This window comes from Xiphophorus couchianus, chromosome 2, assembly GCF_001444195.1.
Source record: "Xiphophorus couchianus chromosome 2, X_couchianus-1.0, whole genome shotgun sequence".
NCBI classification, from domain to species: Eukaryota; Metazoa; Chordata; class Actinopteri; order Cyprinodontiformes; family Poeciliidae; genus Xiphophorus; species Xiphophorus couchianus.
This window is the reverse complement of record NC_040229.1, coordinates 8,384,519-8,405,490: the sequence shown is the minus strand read 5'-3', so window position 1 is coordinate 8,405,490 and position 20,972 is coordinate 8,384,519. Positions and strand designations below refer to the sequence as shown.

Genomic DNA, 20,972 nt, shown 5'->3' with positions numbered 1-20,972 from the left:
TACAAGGAATGAATTAAACAAGAAAGGAAGGACACAAGGAGGGAAGTAGACAAAAAAGGACACAAACCTTTAAAGAACAATAAGGAAGGTCAAACACAAAGGAAGTAGGATATAAGGAAGCACACAAAAGAAAAAGGTAGGTGACCAGGAAGAAATTAAAAGAATTTAAGAAAACCAGGGAGGAAAAAGGACAGAAGGAAAGTTTATGAGCAGGAAATGAGTCGCCATCCTGAGATCATTTGATGTTGGTTTAAGAACGTCGATCTGCATCAGGAGAGGCTGGCGGCTCATTAACTGTCGTCCATCTTATTAAAGTTCAGACGGTTTTTGGTTTTTGCTCGGCGATCCACAGCGAGCGATCCGAGGGCGACCTTCACATCAACGGATCTGAAATGAACCGCACAGGAAGCGGACGCTTTCGCCAGGCAGATTTATTCCATCATTATCCACACGAAGCAGCAACGATGATTAGAAACTCTACATGTCAGTGGGGAGTTTACATCATTTTACACAGACATCATTAATCATTTGACAGCAAAATCATAAAAAATTATGTTTTTTTAAATGTTAAACCAGTTTCTACTGGGTTTGGATCAGATTAAGCTTCAGATGATACACAGAATAAACCCAAAACTTGTCAATGGTGTAAAGACTCAAAAGGAGGAAGTATTAGAATGGGCGGATTATCAGGAGCTGAAGTAATTTCAGTTAATTTCCCTAAGCTGCATGGAGCTAGCAAGATGCTAACGCTAGCATTTTTCTTCTCTTCTCACTTAAACATGCAATTAAGTAGCAAACGCATCCCCTTCCAGGTAAAAGTGCATGAGAAGACGCTTCATATTCAAGCTACATCCAGACTCAATAAATACGAGTGGCTCATTTTCTGCTGGTTCAGTTTTCTGTCTGACCTACAGGGGGAAGAAAAAGAACGAGAGGAAAACAAAGATGGAGTATTTCCCTTCAGTTTTCTCCCAGTTTGAGTCGAGCAAACTCGTTAGCCATCTGTAGCGCCTCCTGCAGGCACTGCGTGTTTCTGCCCGTCGCCTGTGCCGACATGTCTTTGCCGCCGCCTTTTCCGTCCAGCAGAGGGCACAATTCCTGAACCCACTCGCTGGCCTTCAGGCCGCGGTTTGCCACATCCTGCAGAGGAAGAGGGAAGGGATTCAGTGGGAGGACTGTTCAAAAACAAAATCAAAACATTCCTGAAATGTTTCAAAGTATCTACAATCAACATTTCTAAAGCAGCTTTCATGTTTCCATGGATTTCCTATAAAACGTAGCACAGGGACATGGACATGCTAAGTTAACATTAGCAAAACAAGCATAGATAGGCTAAACTAAGCTAATAAAAATTAAGCTACGTTAGCTTAATTTGGGCTGAGCTAATCTAAACAACCAAGCTAAAATTAGATAACAAAGGTTCAGATAGCAAGCTAAGCTAGACTAAATGAAGCCTAGGTGGAAAAAATCAATGCTGAGTTAAACGCTGATTAACCCAAAACAAGTCGAGCATAAATTTTTAACCAAATGTAGATTTAGCAAGACTGGGCTATACTACATTTAGCTACATTAAATTAAGCTAGGCCAAGATAACTACTGGTAAGCAAAAGTAATATAAATTTAGCTAGAATAAAAAAATCATCTAATAAACCAAATTAAGCAGTTTTACTGAGGCTACAATAAGCTAAGCTAAACTATAAGTTAAATAGGCTAAAGTAAGGCTAAGATCATTTTAGCAAAGCTAAATAATAAATAAAAAGTATGAGGTTAGTTAAGGCAAATTAAAAAAGTAAAGGTTACAAAAGAGAACATAATGTAGCCATAATGTAGCTTCACATGTGCTAAAGTGAATTAGCATGAATCAACATCAACTAAGAATCAATAAAGGCTAAGATAGACCAACCTAGACTGTACCTGCATGAGTTCATGGATTCTAAACAAAACTAAGATAAACTAAATTAATCTAAACTAAATTTAGATTTGGTAGAAAAATAGATAAAGGCAATTTGTTAGTTACTAATTCTTTGGAAAACTAAAAATTGTTGGTCCATATGTCAAACTTTTATCTTTGGCATCAAACAATCCTATTTATCTGATGCCAAATAGCCTAAAAATCCAGTTTTAAGTAAGTAAGTTATTTTTTGGTCAAGTTTGTGGAAAAATGCACAGATGTAAAGAATGACTTGTATGGATGAGTGTCGTACCTGAGGAACCTGACACAGACAGGTGATTTTACCAGCATCAGGGTCAACAGTGAACAACATGGCGGCAGTCTGCGGCGACTGGCTCTTCAGCAGCTTCAGCGACTCATTTAGAGCCTGAAATAAAAAAAATTAAAGTAAAACGTTGGATGTTATGCGCTGCCACGTTTAGTTAATGGAACAATTCGTTAAATAAAATAAAACCTGCAGATGTAGATATTATTAATTTAGTGCAGTGCGCCACAAAGGGAAAAATAACGCAGAAAAACCATGACAGAACAACTCAAAACCACTTTTTTTCTCACTCTCTCTGTACGTTATGCAGCACGCTGACTTGTTGCCGTAGCAACTGACAATGCCATTATATGCATCAGGACTCAACAACAAAAAAACAAGACACTCAAACGTTTCCCAAAGAACAGAACATTCAGTCAGTTAGTTTTATGTTTTAAAGTTTGATATTTTGCGATTATTAATAAGCGATTGCTGCGGTAGATTAGCTACCACTGCTATTAGCTAAGCTAACACCGCGGAGGTAATTAGCTACCACTGCTAATAGCTAAGCTAACACTGCGGTGGTAGATTAGCTAACTAAAGCACATGCTCCACTGATTATTTGTCAGAGTTGGTGTATAGGTCATTTTTTTTACTTTATAACTGAACCGAAACAAAGAATTCCACAGCACATCTACATGTTACGTTTGTCATAGTCAAGCTAGCATAACTGAACTACTTCTCTGTCCTTTGTTATATTGTTTTTTAATTAAAACTTTTTCCTGACCTTGTTTTCTAATTGAATTTAATAGTAAAGCGTTGCGACCGTCTTTCTTTTATACAGTTAAGATTTATGTTCTGAACTTAACAGCTAAAAGCAATGCTAGTCAGAGTTAGCGAGCAGCTTTTTGCCCTCCAGCAGGGCGACGCTGCAACATGTCTATAGAGGGATCAGGCAGTTCTCAAACATTAAAAACACCATATTGAACTTCATGTAATTTTAAGTATTTTATGAACCCTGTGCGTGATTAAATCCAGCCATTTACCTTCGCTGAGGCTCCAGTTTCCATTTCCATGATGAGCAGCGGCTGGTTGGGCTTGTTCTCTATCTCCTCCTTCGTCTTCTCCAGGACTCTCTTCTGGATGTCGGCCTTGTAGCTGCGGTCCAGATCGTCCATGGTCTTCTTCAGAGCCTTCAGCGTCTCCCTCATCTCGTCCTTCTGCCACTGAGAGATCAGGGCCGTGCCTATGGACTGCAGGCGACACAGAATCGTTAAAACGGAAACGCAAAGAGCGGCTCTGAAGCGCCGAGACTCCGCCCACCTCGGTCATGTCGGCGATTTCTTTCTGCACATCTTTGTTTGGGCACGTCTGCTGCTTCACTTTGTCTCCCAGAGCGGACAGGGACAGATGCAGGGTGTCGGCTTTCCGATGGGCCTGCAGAAAAATGAGGAGGAAAAGAGTCAAAGCAGAAGAAAAAACAAGAAAAAAGCAAAATCCATTGAGGAAGATCAAAGACAATAAAAATAAAATGTCTTCAGTGTCGGTGGAGAGTTGGAAAACTTTTCCTTTCAACTCCAATTTCAATCTTATTAAAGTTTCACCAGCAAAACTTAAAAATTAAACCTTTTTCCTACTTTTGTGTTCAATTCTTTTGTTGTTAAATTCAGAAAAAATTTGCCAATCAGCAACCGAAATAAGAATATAATTATATTATATATTAGTTGGACTCCAGTACAAATTTTAAATTCACTTTATTGCAGGATCTGTAATTAATTAATCACCTTTTGACTGAAGAGTCAATAAAAATGGACAAAATAAGCAAAATTTTCAATTCAAAAATACTTTTTGTTGTTAAATTATCGATAAGAAAAGACAAAAAAATCAATAATGATTTAGGGAAAAAAAAAATAAATAAATCACGTAAATTTTTCCCCTAAAAAATGAATTAGCCCCGATTCTAAAAAAAAAAAAAAAAAGAAGACAAAAATCAATAATGATTTAGGTAAAAAAAAAAAATAAATAAATAAAATCACCAGCTCTTTTTTCCTAAAAGATTATTTAAGTTAAAAATTTTTGTACTAAAAAATATTTTGACAGAAAACAGACTAAAAAGAATCATGAACTCTTTTTTCCTAAAAGATAATTTAAGCAAAGAAAAAAAAGGAAGGTGACGACATAATAAGTGCATTATTGTGGGAGACGGCATGGATTTGTTTTTATATTTTTAATTTGCATTGTGCGAGTCTCCGACCTTCAGGGCTTCAGCTCCCGTCACGGCGACGATGCGGCGGATGCCCTTAGCGATGGCCTCCTCTGAAACGATGACGAACGGCGCAGCGTGAGCCGAGTTCTGCAGATGGCTGCGGATAACGGAGACAGCGGCGCGTTACTGACCGAGCTGCAGATAAGAAAGCAGGAAGCAGCAGCAGGAAGACGGAGGAGAAGAGGCGGCAGATTCAGAGCAACAGCAGGAGGCATCAGGCGCATCGCAGCAGGAATTTAATACTTTAATAACAGAAATACAGCAGCAATCGTCAGCTTTTAAAGAAACTGACTGTGGGGACGACAAGGGGGCGCTGTGGGCGCCTCAGAAAGTTGGAGAAGCTGAGAAAAAACATGCACCATCTTTAATTCTTCATCTTATTTACTTTTCTGACTCTCCTTTTCCACTTGTACCCAAAATATCCACTACATTAATCAATGAATATTAGGGAATCGGAAAATAATGATGCAAATCAGAAAAATCTTCCAAGATTAAAAGTAAAAAGTTTATTCAAACCCACAAATGTATAGACAATTTCATTTTTTCTGTCGTGACACCATTTGATTATATTCTGGATGTAAACCTTTGTTTTTTATGCTGCTATTTGTTCTTACCTAACCCTCTTTTTTAAAGTCTGTAATGTTTGTTTTACATAAACTAATTGGTGAATAAAAGAAAGAAAAACTAAAATACAAGTTATTATTTCTGATGCTCATTTTCTGACCGTCGATTTTTATTTATTTTACAGAATCTGAACCAGGTGTAGCTGAAGCTGCCACTTGAGGAGCTGTGAGTGAAACATATTTACAAAGAATGGTCTTTTCTCATCTTAAATACAAAATGTTTTTTTGTTTTTTTTTTACAGTTGTGGCTTTATTATTTCTCTTCATATGCTGTTTTTTCAGCTTGTGGTTTTGTATTGAGTCTCTATACTCCAGTTAACAAATAAATTAGTTGACAAAAATCGATTAATCACAATTAATCCGATTAATCATTTGAGCCCTACTGCCAAATTTATCTGAAGATGTTTGTATTTTTGGAGTTTACTTACTTTTTACCCATAATTTCTTGTGCATTCTTGCTTCATTGCTGTTTTTTTCCTGTTGGAATTATTTAAGTTTTCAAATTCAAAAATATTTTATTGATACTAAAGAAAATTAAATGTTGTTGTAGCTCATTTAATTAAAGAGTTACTGTGGATGGTGATGGCTGGCTGTGGGAAGTAAAGATCTTTTGGTTTTCTGTAATTTGCAGGTTGAAATTTGTGAATCTTTAGCATTTTTGACGTTCCATAAAATGGAACAACGGCGCCACCTGCTGTAAGAAAGATGTAAAGTTTGTTTTATTTCTAGTTATGAAAACAAAACTATTTCCATCCCATTTATTGATTTATTGTGGAAAAATAGTCAAAACCTTTGTTAAATCAAATTGAGAGATGTCATCTTTAAACTGAGAATTTTATCAATATTTAGAGATGAGTAAAGTATTTTATTCAAGTAAAAGAAAAAAGTGCAGCAAAGTAAAAATACTCTTAATAGAGTTGCTCAAGTAAATGTAATTGAGTAAATGTAGCTAGTTATCACCCAGATATGTCAATAAATGATGGAATATATTAAAACAATAAATCCCAACTGAGCTTCCAGAAACAGCCAGTCATTTATTCTGGAAAGAAATAAAAACTTTACAGTTAAATAAAATAATTTTATCTTATTTTTTGTTTTCATGGTAAAAATATTAACACATTATTATTATAATTGGTAAATTTTATATTTACAATAGTAAATTTTCATCATCTTCAGCCTATTAAGGAAACTGAACTAAAAAAAGCTGTGAAAACATCTGGATGCTGCAGGTTATTTAATATTTTTTCCATTTTTATTTATGAATTTTGATGTGTATTTGAACAAAGAAACAAATGTTATTTACCAAGAATGCAAAACAACCCAATCCCTCTCCCAGACAGAAGATGGACAAGACAAAAACCAAAACAAAAAAGAAATACAAATAAAAAACCAAACATGATACTAATATTTAGTCTGATTCTTGAATATTTTTAATTGGTCATTTTTGTTTTGTACTAATATATTTATTGTTGAAGCCCCTGCCATATTTTTCCATATTTCTCTGTATTTGCAAACAGATATGTTATTTATCCAACCTAATCATGCTCTCTACTCACGTTCCGCCGCAGAACTCGATGGAGGTGAGGGACCCGGCGGGACTGTTGGGGTCGTCGAGCAGCTCCTGGACCGGGATGCCGATGGAGACGACTCGGACCGGGTCAGGGTAGGTCTCATCGAACACGGCGCGCAGACCCTGGATGGCCTTGGCCTCAGCCAGCGGGGCCTCCATGGCGTACACTGGCTGCGGAGCGACCAGCGGTTAAATCTCATCACAAAATTACAATTTTAAAACTATTGACTGTTTTTCCTGTTTGATTAAAGAAATCTGTTTACAGAACTTCAGAGGGTTTGTTTTGGACTTTCATATTCACACAGCAAATCTAGACGCTTAATTCAGATGTTTTACTTTTTTTTTTGCGTTGTTCAGTCTACTAATTAAATGCAAACCGTTTCCAACCCCAAAGCGACCCAAATGCGCAGAAGAACAACGTTGATGTCACACAGTGATGCTCTGCTTACTGAAATAATAACAGATGGCGCCGTTTATGGATTGATTTTAAAGTTCAATTAAAATTTAAGGCTTTTAAAGACCTCTATGAATAAAATTTAAGACTTGTATTACAACAGAGATGTACAAAAGACATTCAGGAGACCAAAATGGTGAAATTTCTGGGGTCTCTTTGTGGCTGTGGGAATTATTTTTGTGCTTCTCACATGGCACACGGCTCTCTAGCTAGCTAGCAAGTATTAGCAGCTATTTACTGTTAGCCTTAACTTAAGGCCTTGAGACTGTGACTCAGTGAGTGAAGATGTCCGCACACAACTTTTGTCAGATAGAAAGAGCAGGTGAAAAAAAACCTACATGGAATTATGAGATTAAATAGTCTTGCCACGACAAAATTCAAGATCCGTGAATAAGTTAGCCACAATTAAGGCTACATTCATGAATTTAAGACATTTTAAGGCTTTAATTTAAGACACACAAATTTACAACTTTTTAACCCTGAATTATAACAACTAAAGAAGCAAGTAGTACTAAAGAGCATTGACTGAAACTCCTGTGGATCAATGTGTCTGGATGGACCAGTAGTTCTGGTCCATCCAGACATCCTTCATAATTACAAAATTAGAATTTCCAAGTTGGAGAAAAAAAACAAAAAAATTGATCTGAAACTGAAAAGTAGTATCAAAAATATTTTTAATATAGTTTTAACATTTTTTTGTTTGAACAAATTTTTTTGCCCTAATTTAGTTCCATAGAACGCAGTTTATATAGCTCTAACTGGACTTTTGTCAACGTAGCCCAACTTACGTTTGTCAGTTTCTGGCCAACCTAAACTTAAATTAACCAGATTTACTTTATCTAATATAAATCTTATCTAAAATTTAAACCAACCTAATTTATTTAGGTCACCACATACAGTTTGTATTTGCTTATTATATCTGAGCCTTTTTTTTTTTACACAATATTAGAAAAAGTACTGTCTACTAATCTGTTAATTTTTATTTTTATTAATAATTGGATAGCAAAAGGTGCTCAAAAGGAGATTTTATTTTATTTACATAATTTGAACCAGGTGAAGCCAAATCTGCTATTGGAGGAGTTTTGAGTAAAACACACAAAGAAGATTTTTAATATTAAATGCAAAATCTTTATATTTTTTGTACAGTTTTGGCTTAATTACTGCTCTGACTGTGTTGTTCTTTCACCAAATGAAGTCTGTATGCTCCCTGTTAAAGACCAATTGATTAATAAATTAGTTTACGATTATTCCAGTAATCGATTCATCATGACTAATCCCTGGTTTAGATGATCTTAATTTAGATTTTAAAGAAAAACAAGATTCCAAAAATCAAAGCATTATTATTAAGCTTAAATTTGAATCATTTCACCAACCTTTGCCTCTTTTATCATGGCACAAGCGATCTCCTCGGTCCGGCGGATCTCTCCGGTGCTCAGAGCTCCTTTAGCTGTGAAGTCGAAGCGCAGGCGATCCGGAGCGACCAGGGAGCCCCTCTGGTCCGCCTCGCCCAAAATGCAGCGCAGAGCGAAGTTTAAGATGTGCGTGGCCGTGTGGTTGCTCATGATCGGCCGCCTGCGAGCCTGGAAACACGAATGTTTGTCGTTTCTAGCTGCAGAGATGGAGAAGTCAGAACGAATGAGAAAACCAAGATTTTCCACCTCGTCGATATGCAGAGTGACCCGGTCTCCGACTTTCAGGGTTCCATAGACGGTTCCGATATGGAGAACGTAACCGCCCCGAACCTGCGTGTTCTTCACGGTGAACTCCATCCGCTACAGAGAAATAAAGAAAATAAACACAGCAAACCTGTGGTCAAAACCAGAACCAGCAGAGAACTGAAAATAACGAGTACTGCTTCTCTAAGTGAAAATATTCAACCACATTTCATTGTGATTGACGGATCAGAGATTAGAATCTGACTATTTTCTGTTAAATAAAACTTCTGCCTGTATAAAATTTAATTAAAAAACTTTCAACTAAAAAAGTCGTTTACAGCTGCAAACGTTACACGACCCCCTGAAAAAAGACAGCATTTAGTTTTCAATAAATTCCTCCTGGAGAAAAAGTGTTTTTTAAAGAACCATCAATTTATTTCTGCCATTTCTAATCTTTAAAATAAAATTGATTAAAAATAAAGGAAAGCTCGTTTGCAAAATGAGGAAGTGTACAGTTATATCGCGATAAATTCTGGGACAATTTATCATCCAGCAAACTTTGTTGTTGTAGTTCAGCCCTAATACTCCATCGTACAACTCGAATAAAAAACACTTTTTGAAAATATTTATTTCGTAATTTCTTTTTTAGAAAAGAAAGTGGAAAAAAATGTATAAAACTGGTATTAAAAAATATCTGAAATGTTATTTTTAAGCCAAATATTCCCAGCATAATGAACGGTCCATGTTTAACTGCGTTAGTGGCACCTACATCCTCAGAGCTGTCGTCCTCCCGCAGCATGTACCCCTCGTCGAACGTCTGGCCGCCCTGCTCCGCGTAGAAGGACGTCTGGTCCAGCAGCACTCCGCACTCCTGACCCGTGGTCACCTCCTGGCAGAAGGCCCGGTCCCGCCGCAGAGCCAGCACCGTGGCGGAGGTCGGCCGAAACTCTTAAGACGACAGAAACCGTCAGCATCTGTGAACGCAGCCGGAGCACGCCGGCGGAGCGTCACCAACCGTAGTTTCCGTTCTCCTCTGAGGCGTATCTGTATTTGGGAGAGTCGTCTGTGGCCGGAACCTGCTGGTTCCTCAGCTCCTCGATGGCGTAGATGTCCAGCATGATGTGGTCCTCGCCTCCAGCTCCTTTGCCCTGAGACTTCAGCTGAAAAAACACAACAAGTTACAGGTTTGAACTGGAAACTGACAGATGAATCAGGCAGAGAGTCAGAGCACAAAGACAAAACAAATCATTTGCTCCAAAGGGTTTAAATCCAGAGTTGAGTAGTAACTAGTTACATTTACTTAAACAACTTTTTTGGAAAGAAAAAAAAAATTACTTTTAGGAGTATTTTTTACTACGTTGTACTTTTTACTTTTATTTGAGTAATTCTATTGTCGACTATTTTTACTCTTACTTTGGTAAAATTTCTGGATTTTCTGCCAACTGAGTGAAAAACAAACATGTTTTAACCAGAAATTCACTAGAATCGACACACACCTGCAGATTTTGGTAAAGTTTCATAAGTTTTTTATTTAAAGAAACTGATTTGGAAAATTTTAATTTTATTTTTGCCTGATTTTGTCATCTTTTGTTACTTGTATAAATTATTGTCAATTTAATCTTTAAAATACCAAAATGTTTCATTTTTGATAATTTTTCATCTGATAATATTTCATAATTTTGAAACATAAAATGATTTATAATTACATTTTTACCAAATATTTTTTCACTGTTACTTTGCGTAACTTCTTTAACCTTTTACTTGAGTAAAAATATGTTGGAGTAGATGGCGGCTGAACTCCAACACTAAGAGAACGACTGCGCGGACGTCATTAGTTTAATTGGAACCGATTTTAATTTAATAAACCATTAACTGATAATTGTGTGCAAGTTGATTAGTTTTTATTTCTGCTTCCTTCTCACCTGTGCAGCTTTTTTCTCCTCCTCGAACGCAGCCAGGTTCACCTCCATGCCCTTCTCCTCGGCGATGAGCGAGGTCAGGTCCAGAGGGAAGCCGTACGTGTCGTACAGCAGCCATGCTGTGTCACCTGGGGAAACGTGGCGGCCGGTTAAAGCATCAGCAGACAAACACACCTGAAGCTACGTCCATAATGCAGCAAAGCATTCAACCACAGGACTGTTGTATTATTACCTGGATTATGAAAAGAATAATGAATGTTTGCATCTTGTAATCAACCTTTTCTCAATGTGAAACAACTGACTGAAACACTCAATAAGAGATTAGAGTTGAGGTTCGGCCCGTTCCAGCAGCGCTTTGTTTAAACTTTAGCTGGCCGATATGAATTCATAAAAAAAAAACAGATTTCCCAAATATTAAATCTTAATCTGTAAAATCCTCCAGATGTTTAGAAATTTCCAGATAAAAAAAGAGGAGAAACAGGACAGCAAAGTCCAAGTTTTCACTAAATTCTTGCATCTAAACTCAAACTCACCCGGGATCGTCTTGCAGTCTCCCAGGCTCATGATCTTCCTGTCCAGGATGCGGCGCCCTCTGCTGAGCGTTTTGAGGAACTGCGTCTCCTCCTCGTTTATGACATCCTTCACCATTTCTGGGTCTTTCCTCAACTCTGGGAAAGCGTCGCCCTGCAGATTTATAGCAAATTTATCACAAATTATTGCAAAGTAAAAAAAGAAAAGAAAAAAACTGAAAGAAAGATAGACTGGCACACGGTGTTGATTTCAGTTGAGCAAGTCCATTATTTTCCAGCATTGTTTTTCACCTACATCTGTACGATATGTACTTAATATATAAAATAAGATTAAACAAAGATATGAGATGAAACTCTCACCAGAGAATCGACCACCACATCCACCAGAGAGGCGAAGAATCCCCTCTGAGCGCCGAGCTTCTCATGGGAATAACGAACCGCACGGCGCAGGATCCTTCTCAACACGTAGCTGGACAGAAACCCACAGAGAGGAAGGTGAAAAGGTGGAGCAATAAACAATTAAAACATTCTACAAACTATTGATTCCCCCCAAAAACTTAGGTCAACAACTGAGTGGAAACAAAGACTAGAAATGGTGTGTATGATGGAAAAAATGCGTCTTTATAAATAAAAATGTATCTTTTTAATCAGAGCTGCACTGATCGGATATTTATATCTGTATCGGTCTCAATATTGAAAAAAGATTCTAGATTGGTATCGGTGACACTGTGGCAAATCTACTCAGTTTAATTCTATGCTTTATTATTAATTTACATTATATTTAGCTGTTCTAATTGCACTTTTTAAACCTTTTGAAAGACGGTTTGTTGCGGTTTATTTTTATTTTTGACCAAGGTAGTCAACCTATTGTTTTTGTTAGTTTCTGTTTCTTTATTATTAAAAATTATTTAATTAAAAAAACAAACAAAAAAACGTTGTAAGTCAATTCAATGATGTTTTTCTGTATCAGATCGAGATCGGCCGATACTGAACCAGAGATATCGGTATCAGATTTGAAAAAAGTGGATCAGTGCATCTCTAGATGGAACATGGTGAAAGTCTTTAAGGTATATAGATTACAGATAATTCTGTAAATTAATCTGTTTTCTTGGTTTTTGTGTTTAATCACTGGTCTCTGTTAAAGTTCTGATTTGAATTGTATAAACCTAAACAGATTTAAAAATTTAAAAAATGGTTCCCACGCACCCTCTGCCCGTGTTGTCGGGCCGCCCGCCGTCCGACAGAGAGATGGTGATGGTGCGGGCGTGGTCGGCGAGGACGCGGTACGCCATGTCGATGCCGTCAACATCATCAGCGCCAACTTTACCGGTGTAAGGTCGAGCCCCCGTACCCTGAGGAAAAAATCATTTCCAATTTATTCTGCAGAACAATCTGCTGTCAAAAACACACTCCTGAAAAATATGTTGTCCTAGAACGACAATATTTAGCTTCAGATATTCTCAAGTGATATAGTGATAATGATATAATAATCCACGTTTGCTCTCGATGATACGGTTTTCGAGTCCTTCCCATATCGGCTCAACAGGGCCAAAAGGCCGGAGTCCACCCTGACGACTCTGATGGCTCAAATTAGCATCCCTTCTTCAATTGTAAATGTGGCCGTTGACCGTCAGGCCAGAAGGTAGGAGTGTGAATAGTCCATGTTGGGGGTGGGTATCTATGATACCTGCAGGAGATCAGATCTCCTGTAGGTAGTGCTCTTCAGTTTAGTTTTGAAGCATACATGAAGTGTTTTTGGAGAGATGTGACCTTTTGCAGCTGATCCATGATGTTGTGCTGCATTATCCAGGTCATTTTGCCAAATGTACATAGAGTTTGCAAAACATACAATCTGTTTCAAAAAATATGCAAAGGTTTTTCTAAAAGAAATTAGTAATGTTTCTCTTTGAAATAAAGCTAAGAGGGTATAACATGACAGTTTAGAAATAAACTAACCAAATTAATTGTGTTGATCCACCTCAAAAAAATCATGCAAAAAGTGTAAGCAAAAGAAATCTGGGAGACTTAGCACATGCAAATTTGCATGCAGCCTTTTGTGCTGTGGAGGATAAATAGGTGACTGCTTCACCTATTTAGTTCACAAGAACTAATGGCATTTATTTCAGTCATAATCTTGCGGGGGGTGACCAAGGTTCCATCACTATGTGACAGCTGGTCAGCAAACCTGGCAAACATGATTGACATGGCAGCACTGAATGCACATGTGCTTTATCAGGCATGCATTGGGGTGCAGGAGAGACGGGTGGACTTCCTGGTTGAGCTTGCAAAAGAGTTCGGTAACTCTCATGTGAGTGAGAAGAAGGCACACAAGGAGAAACTGCTTCGGCAACAACCTTCCATACCCAGCTCAGGCAAAAGGGCGAAGTGTCAGGTCAACCATCGATGCAGGATGCGTGTCCTGAGGCCGAAACATCATCAGTGACCCCTCACACCCCCACCATGGACTGTTCTCCCTGCTGCCCTCTGGAAAGAGGTTCTGCAGCATCCGGTGCAGGTCCACCTGGTTCCGAAACAGCTTTTTCCTACTTGCCATCAGACTGCTGAACTCTTAACTGGACTGCACTCAAAAACTGGTCTCCACTTTATACCTTGCACATGTACAGAGCTAAATAACTTCTATTTTACTGTCAGTCCTGCACTTCATATTTTATATTTAGATTTATATTCATATTTTATACTGTATTTTATTTTACTCACAACATTGGAACCTCAAACATTATCCTGAGCCGTATGCAACGAAATTTCGTTCTGTATACACCCTGTGCATTGAAAATGACAACAAAGTCAGTCGAAGTCGAAGTCTAAGGAACAATTGTGCAACTGTGAGATGCGTTGAGGCCATTAACAGGGTACTTCTAAGGTAATGGCCCTATTTACTGAACAAAAGCACCTGCTAGATAAAATCCTTCAGGCCAGTTGGACTATCTAAGCCGAAATAGGTATATGTCAAAATGGCCTAACTCAAGCCATTCTAGTGTTAAAATTGAATAAACTTTAGTTACGTAAAAACACTGGAACTAGAAGATATTTTAATATCCAATAAAAGAAGAACATTAAAGGACCATAATTCCTTCAGTCCTGCTTTGGTTGTTTTTGTTTTTATTTTGAACGTATTTATTGTTCTGTTATTATTTTATGTATGTAAACAAAATTGCTCTTCAAAAAATATTAATCATCATAATGGAAATTACATTTTAGTTTATAGTGCCATTAATTGGTTACCTGTAACAGGTTTAGTTCTTTTCTTTCTGTAGGAATGGCATTTTGTATCTTTTAAACCCTAAAATCTGTTTTTACACATCCTGATTTTTGTGAGTAAAGTCCTCTGATGTTTGTTAAAGTTACAGTTTGTGTCTTCGGTGAGGAATAATCCAGGTGTTTTCTCGTACCTTCTGGATAGCCTCAAAATACGGGACGAAGAGGTCGGTGTCGTAGTTGGACATTTTGTTCTGGAGGACGGAGACGAGGCGCTCCAGACCCATCCCAGTGTCGATGCTCTTCTTAGGCAGAGGCTTCAGCTCCGTCTCTGACTCTCTGCAAATAGAAATGACTTTAATGATTCTAACAGACTTAAAACAAGAAAAGTTTAGTCTGACTAAACTTCAGACAATGAGAAAAAAATGTGTCTGTCTTTTTATTGAGGTTTCCAGCAAACATTAGATTGCAGTTTGAATAACAACCACTTTCAAGGCCTTTGGAAAGAAATCCAGCACTTTCCAAACCTTTAAAATACCAAATTGAAATTCAAGCATTTTGAATCATTTCTAGCACGAACCCAGCTGCTTGGTACGTCTGACCTGACCTACCTGTTGAACTGGATGAACACCAGGTTCCAGATCTCCAGCACGTTGGGGTCGTCCATGTTCACCAGGTGAGACGCGTCTCTCCCTCCGATCCGGTCGTAATGGATCTCACTGCAGGGGCCGCAGGGGCCGGTGTCTCCCATCTCCCAGAAGTTATCCTTCATGCTTCCCGGCAGGATGCGAGCCTCGTCCACACTGCAGCAACATCGCACAACAAAATGGATTTATCATTAAGGTGAAACTTAAGGAGTGTGTTTATATTTCTGAACAGAACCGCATACAATGCATTTTGAATACCACAACGGACTCTGTTTGGACTTTTTCTCCTTCTTGTTCTGGGATGGTTCCGCCATCTTTATTTCGGTATCAACTCCACTTCAAATGCAACTAAGCCCCAACAAATCAACTTTTTTGTTGCTGATAAACTGTCTAATAGGTTTTTTAGGGTTCTATGTTTATTTTTCAGTGTGAATTTTGACATTTACATATAAATTTCTTTAGTTAGAGGTGAAAGCCTTGCATCTAAAATATCACAGCAAGTTAAAAATCAGACTCACCCCAGATCCATCCAGATCTGTTTGCACTCCAGGTCGGGCTCCAGGCCTGCGTCGGCGTTTCCCCCAAAGTAGGTGACATACAGCCGATCGATGGGAATCCCGAACTCCTCAGTCAGCAGCTCCAGAGCCATCTTACAGGCCAGTTGCTGAGGGCAGAAAGAGGAAATCGTCGAGGACTTTGCATCTTCAGTTCGTCTCATTTCTGACAGACTAAACAAGCGTCCGTACCTTAAAGTAGTCCCCAAAGGACCAGGACCCCAGCATCTCAAAGAAGGTGTGGTGGTAGACATCTTTCCCGACGTCGTCCAGGTCGTTGTGTTTTCCTCCGGCACGGATGCATTTCTGAGTGTTGGCCGCGCGCCGCAGCTTGGCCATGGGATGAGACGGGTCGATGGTGTTCAGGAAGATCGGCTTGAACTATCAGAAAAAATAAACGACAAAATGAAACACCTCTGAGCTCTGCTCTCCTTTCAGTTTAATAATAGTCAGAAGAAAAGGTTGGAAATCTCCCGGCTTCTACCTGGTTCATGCCAGCGTTGGCGAACAGCAGCGTGGGATCGTCCAGAGGAATGGTGGACGAGGAGTGAACGTACTGGTGCTCATAACGGATGAAAAAGTCGATAAACTTTTGCCGAATTTGAGCTGCACTCAAAGACGAATCCATTCTGAATCAGCTTTCTGAAGAACAAAAAAGGAAGGTAACAAGGTAAATGGTCCATACAAGACATGTTCATTACATTTTTTGCACAAAATGACTCTTAGACAATAAGATTTCATTCTGCTCACTTCTGCCTGCTTTGAGCTCCTTTCAGAATGAGCTGTTTTAGGGAGTCTTGTCACTTTAAATCCAAATACGTTGCTGGGTTTGCATTCACACACAAAAAGTGGCTTCAAACAGAGGCATAAATACATATCTGTACTTCTTTGAAAAGCATTAATAGAGCCTCCTGCACAACCAACAAGAATGCGGCAAGAGGTTTCTGGATGGTAAGTCCACAACAAAACTCTTGTCTTTTCCAGTAGCGGCAAAACCAGCTGTCCAAACATGCTGGGTTGCTAGGTAACGGACTAGGCTCGACTGGGGTTGCTAGGTAATGGCACAGTCTCATCTTTTTCCTTTTGGCATCGACAGTCGAGTTTTAACAATGCAATTAGCTGCACCCTTCATTCAGCAGCGTGCAAACCACACCTTTAAATTCACTACATTTTCACACAGCACAGTTGTGAGTTAAAACGTATTTAATAAAAGGTTTTTGCAAAATGCACCAAAAACGTAAGTAAAACAAGATGATTTATTGATTTTGTCTTATTTTTATCCAATTAGATAAATATTTGTATTCTTATATCAAATGTTTTGGCTTTTTCCACAGTGAATAAAAAGAATTGTGGCTATACAAGTGTAGCTTCAGCATAAATCATGCTGTGTGGAGTTAAAAAGGTGCAGAGATTAATAATCCAGGGGAAAATCTGTGGAAAACCAGGAACCCTCACAGCAGATCTCATCTGCTCTGCAGGGCCCAAACGGGTCGGATGGGAAACAGCCTGCTGTCCCTGTCCTGACTACAGGGTCTGTTTATGATGGGATGGAAATATCAACCCCACTGTGGTTTACTGCAGGATGTAGCTTGACGGAGCACATCGGGGATTTGACCTGCTAATAAATATAAATGCTGTTGGTGTAGATACTGTGTCAGATATTAGATTATTGGGAATAATCACTCAGAATCAGCCAAACAGTGTCTCAATTATCAACAGGGCTACATACTTCCTATGATATAATGCATTACATTTACTATACTGTTCATTAGTTTTATAAAAGTTTACAGCAGCATCTCTTTGTACTTCAAAAACATGTGAGTTTTACATAAAGTAGGATTTTATGATCATACCAAGCTGTAAATGGCAGTAGCCACATAACTTACAAAGGAATGGGAATGTCGGGAGAAAATACGTTTTTCTTCATCCCACTCATTTACATATTACATCATTTCTTTTTTTTCCTTTCTGTATTTTAGTACATTTGTTTCTGTCTTATGAAGTGTGAAGAAATCACCTAAAATTGTACAGTATCTAATTTCTTTCTGGCTTTGAATAAACAAACATGCTGCATAGTGATTGGTTTATTAAAACTGCTTTTTAAGCTCATTTGTGATATTTTCAAGACAGTAAAGTGTTTTAATTCTCTGAACAGAAATGGAAACTAACAACAGAACCCATAAACTGTATTTATACAACAACATGAATATAAAAAATGACACTAAACCGGTTTAACGGTTTGTTTTTTCACTCTTAGTCGAAGAGAAACAAGCTGACCTGACGTTAGCAAGCTAACATGTTAGTTAGCCTTGAAGGGCTAACTCTATTTTTCCAGGCTAAATTCATTAACTCGGAGCACATGTATCACAGGTAACCTGCGCAGACAAACTGGTTATTGCCGTGTATTTACACAGAGGTTTATGATAATACTCACAGAAGTCGCTGTTATCACAGAATGAATCGGTTTCTGCTCCCAGAATCACCGCCTTGATCCACGCTGCTCGGCCAAAAGGGAAGCCTGAATCCAACGAATACGCCCATGAAGACCGCTGATTGGTCTGAGGGCAGCGCTACGTCAGCAGTACACGATTCCCATTGGACAATGCTGCTGTCAGTTTTAGCCCGTCCCGCCACATCAGTGGCACAAACTTCAGCGGCTCGGCTGATGCAATGGAGGAGACGCAGGTGTCAACGTCGGCACCTTACTCCTAAATCAGCTTTGATTTATTTATTTATAGCTTACTTATTTTTTTTAATAAAATTTTATAACTCATAGTTTGGATTTAATTATTTTATTTACATGTGTATTATATTTTCTTTTTGAATTAATATTTTTTTAAATGTAAGAATTCCTTATTATCATAAGTTTACACATCGAGTTGATTGGGTTTTTAAAATAAAATTATTTTTCCTCCTTGCTAATCATCTCCATGCCCATTTTCGTTTGCTTATCTTTTCATTCAGATCTCACAGCATTTTTTAAATATACTTTTTAGAACCTTTAACTGGGAAACAAATGTTCAGAAGCTGCTTTAAAACTGAGTAAAATTGATGTGTTGTCCCATCATATAAATGTTAAAAAATACATTGATGTTTGTGGTTGTAACATGATAAACGTGTAAAAAAAAAGGTCCTGAGATATAAATACTTTAGTAATCCAAATAAATAAATCAATTAACCAATTGACATTAAATAAATTAAACATATTCTTCATATTCAGCAGTGTTTCATGCATATTTGGATATAACATACTGGTTTGAAAATAAAATCTTAACAATACCAGTGAAAAACAACAGAATAAACATAAACCATGGAAGACCAAAATGTTTCTCGCGGATAATTTGGTTTGGGTCCATTTAAGAACGGAGTGGATTTGCGATTAATTAGAGATTTTTACAAACAAAATCTTATTAAACATTTAGACAAGAGCAAGCATTTTTATTTTATTACTTTTTTTTTCTCTTTTCACTGATTACACTTTGCTAAATCCAGCAAGCGTTGGGCAATGTTTGTCAAAAATATATGGGAAAAAAAAGAAAACCGAGGACAATATAACCCCCCCAAAATGTTTTGGAAAATATTTAGTTGTTATTTAATACAGCAACTGTTTCTTGAAAAATTTTACTATTTTGCTTTTTTAAAATATTGTCAATTTAGTTAATTATTGTAGAGATAAAGGTAAATAATTTTACTTTTAATAAAAATACAAAATGAAACAAAAGTCTCCCTCCTGTTCTCTCAACTTAACATTTTTGCCCTAATGGCAAAAAGTTTGAACATCACTGGCATAAACATTTAAAAAGACAATATTGGTCAACAGGCCCCCGGAACGTTTCTCCACTAGCTGTAGTTCACCGGGGACCGTTTTGTCTAGCGGTTCACTTCAGCGCGTCATGCCGACTGATACGAAGCGAGTTCGCGGGCCTGAGACGTCTCAGAGTCCGCTCTTGTTCTGGTCCCGACCCGCCAAGGTTCTCCCTTCTCACGGACCCAGAGCGGACGGTCGCCAGCGGGATCAAGTTGACGTGCGGCCGGTGTTTGTCCGCTGCGGCCTGGTGAGTCAAGCTAAAGGTTCCGCTTACATCGAGGCTGGAAGCACCAAGGTGCTGTGTTGCGTTTACGGACCGCGGGAGACCGAGCGGAAAGATGAGACCGACATGAAATCTGGACGGTAAGGGCTGTTTATTAATCATGCTTATTATTCTCAGTCGTCTCACAGAAAGCAGGATTGACATTTTAAAAAGCTCTTTTGGAAAATATTTTCTGTTTGTAATTTCTTTTTTTAGAAAAAAAAAACTTTAAAAAATCTAAATTGAATTGAGCATGGAAAACTAAATCAGAGATTTTATTTTCAAGCTGTATCACCTAGCCCTGTGGTTTGTTTTCTGACTCCAGTCTGAAACCAGTGCTGGTGTGTTTTGACTCACACTGTGTGTGTGTGTTTGTGTTTCCGTGTCTCAGACTGACCACCGACATGCGCTTTGCTCCGTTTTCCTGCCCGGAGCGCGGCTCCTGGATCCAGGGCAGCCAGGACAAGGACTTCTCCCTGATGCTCCAGGAGAGCCTGCAGCCGGCCGTCTGCCTCCATAAGTATCCGCGCTCTCAGATCGAGGTCAACGTCATGGTTCTGGAGAACAGCGGCTCGGTTCTGGCCCACGCCGTCACCTGCGCCTCCATGGCGTTGGCGGATGCCGGGATTGAGATGTACGACCTGGTGCTGGGCTGCTCCCTGCGCCAGGATGGTGGCTCCTACGTGGTCGACCCGACGTACCCGGAAGAGAACAGCTGGAGGTCGGGCAGCGGGGAGAAGCAGGGCGGGCTGACGGTGGCGTTCCTGCCCAGTCTGAACCAGGTATCTGGGCTGCAGTCGGACGGTGAGATGGCGGAGGAGACGCTGACGGCAGGGATTCGGACCTGCATCGAGGGATGTTATAAACTGTATCCTGTTATCCAGCAGGCTCTGATCAAGGCCGTTCGCAGGGCGGCTCTGCCACCAGCAGAGAGCTGAGAGACACTCTGGACTCTCACTTCTTCTTCTCTTCTGTCTTTATGTTCATTAACATCACTTGTTTTTCATCTGCAGTGTTACAAAAAATAAACTATTCATTCCTCAATAGCTTAACATGCAAACCTGTTTTTATACACTAGTTGGACCTTTGCTTCCTGATTCAGAGTTTACTACACTGCAAAAAGACCAAATCTTCCCAAGTATTTTTGGTCTAGTTTCTACTTCAAATATCTTAATACATTTCAAATGAGACAAAACAAACATACAAGTAGCTTTTCAGCAAGATATAAGAGCATTAATTCTCTAATGTTGATGAAAAAGTGCTAGTTGTACTT

General features: G+C 38.7%; 2 protein-coding genes across 2 annotated transcripts; one reads left to right on the top strand and one right to left on the bottom strand.

The window, feature by feature from the left end:
* Window positions 1–415: 415 nt before the first annotated feature.
* Window positions 416–18,185, bottom strand: aars1 (alanyl-tRNA synthetase 1). Its single transcript, XM_028003787.1, has 20 exons — window positions 18,064–18,185; window positions 16,114–16,271; window positions 15,822–16,010; window positions 15,594–15,739; window positions 15,040–15,231; window positions 14,623–14,767; window positions 12,419–12,564; window positions 11,573–11,681; window positions 11,216–11,366; window positions 10,686–10,810; window positions 9,779–9,923; window positions 9,533–9,711; window positions 8,767–8,880; window positions 8,482–8,688; window positions 6,641–6,825; window positions 4,450–4,558; window positions 3,519–3,632; window positions 3,242–3,448; window positions 2,205–2,318; window positions 416–1,140 (listed from the first exon to the last, which is right to left on the bottom strand). Exons 2-20 carry the CDS (start codon window positions 16,255–16,257, stop codon window positions 961–963), a joined length of 2,901 nt encoding a protein of 966 aa, XP_027859588.1. The 5' UTR covers window positions 16,258–16,271; window positions 18,064–18,185; the 3' UTR covers window positions 416–960.
* A 1,282-nt stretch (window positions 18,186–19,467) lies between these two features.
* On the top strand, window positions 19,468–20,751 carry exosc6 (exosome component 6). Its single transcript, XM_028003943.1, has 2 exons — window positions 19,468–19,800; window positions 20,091–20,751. The coding sequence occupies exons 1-2, from the start codon at window positions 19,523–19,525 to the stop codon at window positions 20,635–20,637; spliced, it is 825 nt and encodes a 274-aa protein (XP_027859744.1). The 5' UTR covers window positions 19,468–19,522; the 3' UTR covers window positions 20,638–20,751.
* The last annotated feature ends 221 nt before the right edge of the window (window positions 20,752–20,972 follow it).